Below are 3,544 nucleotides of genomic sequence, written 5' to 3'. Positions count from 1 at the left end.
ATTTAATAATATAAAATATCATTACTTAATTATCATTAGATCATCATTTTAAACAATACACTTAACAAGAAACTGATTACACGCAAGTTTTCCCCTTTTCGTACAATCTAGATCAACGGTCATGATTAAAATATTTAAATTCAACGGTCAAAAATCTAACTTTGGTACCGACCACATGGGTACCATAGAATTTTGACCAAGTTAGTCGGCAGAGATGTCACAGAAATTTCCCAAAAACTTCTTCCCTTCACACCCATTGCAGAATTATGATTCAGGAGTGAAGAAACTTTGGTGAATTTTCAGGTCAAGGCAGTGGGGGGAAGCAAAGAGCGAAGAGAAGTTGTGGTGCATTGGTGGTGAAAAGCAAGGAGTGATCTTCCAAAGAGGGTGAGTTCACTAACCTGATTGTTCTTAGTATGTTGAAGGTTCATGAATGATTAACAAGCCTGCAATGCACAAAACTTTGAACTAATGAAGAAAATTTCGGTTAATTAACCACTCACTTAGCCAAGGTGCCCAGGGGATTTGTACCCAAAATCGACATAAATACTTCAACTGAATAGCGAATTGTATAGTCCTATCTAACTTAGTCCAATTTGCTGCCTTTGTAGATGTCTTCAGACTTCTCTCCTCCGACAGACAACAACTCTGGGGTTGCAGCAGCAGGTAAGTGCTTTCTGTGAGAAATATATACAACAGATTGAAGTTGGGATCTTATTGATTCAAATTCCCATGACTTGCAGTCATAGTATCGAGCTTGGTGGTAGTAGGAAAAATCGCTGTTATCTATCTCCTTTGTGCAAGGAAAGCAAGGAAGCCCATTGTGAAAGAATTGCAGGCGAGGGAGGTTGATGCACCAACAATGGAGAGGTTCTTCCAAGAAATAGCAAAAGAGAAGCCAGTCAGATTCACTGCTCAACAGCTATGCAGTTTCACTGCTAACTACTCGACAACACTAGGTTCTGGAGGGTTTGGAGTGGTTTACAAAGGGCAGTTCCTGAATGGGGTCAAGATTGCAGTGAAGGTCCTGAATAGGAGTCCAGACAGACAAGCTGGAGAACAGTTCATGGCAGAGGTGGGAACCATAGGCAGAACTTACCATATGAATCTAGTCAGGCTCTATGGGTTCTGCCATGATCAGTTCATGAGTGCACTTGTCTACGAATACCTGGAAAACGGATCCCTGGACAAGTACTTGTTCAGTGAGGCACGAGAAATCGAGTGGGAGAAACTGCATCATATAGCAGTTGGAACAGCAAAGGGCATAGCTTACTTACATGAAGAATGTGTACAAAGAATCATTCACTATGACATAAAACCTGGCAACGTTCTCCTTGATGCTAACTTCTTTCCTAAGGTTGCAGACTTCGGGCTTGCTAAGCTTTGTAACAGGGACAACACCCACCTGACAGTCTCAGGATATAGAGGGACTCCAGGCTATTCGGCCCCAGAATTTTTACTGAAAAACCATCCTATAACCCATAAATGTGATGTTTATAGCTTTGGGATGCTGTTGTTTGAGATAGTTGGGAGGAGGAGGAATGCCAAAATTGGTTCTAATGAGAGCATGGATTGGTTCCCCAAACATGTTTGGGAAGAGTATGAGAAAGGGGATTTAGCAGCAATGACTGTGGCCTGTGGAATTGAAGAGAAGGACAGGGAGAAAGCAGAGAGAATGTCTATGGTGGCTCTATGGTGTGTTCAGGACTCACCCGACTCAAGGCCTCTGATGAGTGCTGTGGTAAAGATGCTGGAGGGAGGAGTAGAAGTCATGCCACCACCAAAACCGTTTCATTATCTATACTCAGTAGGTATAAACGTGTTACAGCAGGCAAATGAAACCGGTACAAGTTCAAGCTATGCAACAAGTAAAGAAACCAATTCAATTTGGTACAAGGAAACCACACCAATCATGGCCAAGTATGAGATACAAGTAGCTAGTTCTTAACTATGGAAGCACTCAAGGGAGAGAGGTTCAAGTTTCAACTATGAAATGAGAAGAAAATTGAAGTAGAGTTTGTTAAAAAATTTGTAGTATAATATTATTGTAGTTGCCTTTGTGTTAGCTATACACCATGTAAGTTGATCATGTTTTAGGGCAATATGCTTATATATCGTTAAGTTCAGCTAAGTTTTGATGATGCGTTTGCGTACTAATTTGGTGGAGTGAGGATGAGCAGAGCTCATGGGAAGACCATGCTAAATCCCTGCAAATAGCCAAATACCATTAAGTTCTTGTTAGTCCTTTCTTTTCTTTCTTTCTCCACTTGACGGTGAAAGAGAAAGGTGGGAGTGGCATTTCAAATACCACATTTAACAAGGAAATTTCCTCTACCAAACTTAGCCAACGCATTGATATCATCACTTCTTCTAATACCCGGTCAACAAAGACCTATATATATATATATATATATCCCAATCAGCATTCAATAGGTTGGGTGGTTAGTGGCCGGCCTATTAAATATCAATAGACCTATATGTATTTATTACTAAATATTATTATTATTATTATTATTATTATTAAATATTTAAAAAATTAAAAATTTAGTATATGTTTGAATGCTTCATGTTTCAATTTTTAAAAATAGAAAATAGTAATAATTTTTATATTATAACTTTTAGAAGCTTACGTTAACAAGTAATGTTTACTATCTGAAATTTTTATTTTTATTTTTAAAAGAAATTCTTGAAGATATAACATAAATATATATTTTTTGTAAAAGAGTTTTTACTTTTTTTTATATATAGGTTATTATTGCTTTGATTTTAAAAATAAAAAATAGGAACTATACCCAAATGAGATAAAATAGAAATTTAAAATTTTAAACGTTAAAAATTAAAGATTAAGAATTAAAAATTAAAAGTAAAGAGTTAATAATTTAAAATTTAAAATAATAATAAAAGATAAAATTAGAAAATACATATGCGTTCTAATAATAAGAATGAAAAATTGGTTTTCTCATATATATTAATAGTCAAATTTTATAGATATTTCGGATATATGGGAAATATTGTTACAAAAAATATATGAAAATTAATCAAAACTCATATAAATGTTAAAAAAACTTTGCAAATAATAAAATAAGTAATAATATATTTATTGAATTTAAATAAAATAATGCATGTATAATATAAATTTCTGTACTTAGTAATAATATGAAAATTTTGAAAACATACTAAAATGTAATTTATTTTGTATTTAAGATATAAAAGAAATGATAATATATGAAGATATTTTTATATTTAAAAATATTAATAATTTTTTTTACAAATTTATATTTCTCTTGTATTTAGTTCCCATATCTCCTTGCAATTAAGCCTGTCAGTGACTTTTCTAAAAAATTTCGTGATACCAATCCATGTCATTGCCGAAGGTGGTGTAGCTCTCTCCTTGCCTTTATCTATCTTATTTTTTGATTCTTTGAATGCAACCGTGAAGGTCAATGGCAGGAATTTTTCCGAAACTTCCCCTCATAGGCATAATAATCCATACCATTAAAATAATTTTTTGAGAAATTTCTTTCCTTCTTCACTTTGAATTTGA

At 34.1% G+C, this 3,544-nt stretch overlaps 1 protein-coding gene across 1 annotated transcript; it reads left to right on the top strand.

Moving 5' to 3' along the window:
• The first annotated feature begins 215 nt into the window (after window positions 1–215).
• LOC100261100 (rust resistance kinase Lr10) lies at window positions 216–2,141 on the top strand. Its single transcript, XM_003631769.4, has 3 exons — window positions 216–387; window positions 612–666; window positions 744–2,141. The coding sequence occupies exons 2-3, from the start codon at window positions 612–614 to the stop codon at window positions 1,946–1,948; spliced, it is 1,260 nt and encodes a 419-aa protein (XP_003631817.2). The 5' UTR covers window positions 216–387; the 3' UTR covers window positions 1,949–2,141.
• The last annotated feature ends 1,403 nt before the right edge of the window (window positions 2,142–3,544 follow it).

Source organism: Vitis vinifera, chromosome 4, assembly GCF_030704535.1.
Source record: "Vitis vinifera cultivar Pinot Noir 40024 chromosome 4, ASM3070453v1".
NCBI lineage: Eukaryota > Viridiplantae > Streptophyta > Magnoliopsida > Vitales > Vitaceae > Vitis > Vitis vinifera.
The sequence above is the reverse complement of the archived record's forward strand: the minus strand, read 5'-3'. Positions and strand labels throughout refer to the sequence as shown.

Excerpts from the sequence above, each read along its gene's own strand:
- LOC100261100 (XM_003631769.4), top strand. The coding sequence starts at position 612 with ATGTCTTCAGACTTCTCTCCTCCGACAGACAACAACTCTGGGGTTGCA. Across the intron at positions 667-743 it reads CTCTGGGGTTGCAGCAGCAG|TCATAGTATCGAGCTTGGTG; the intron begins GTAAGTGCTTTC and ends CATGACTTGCAG.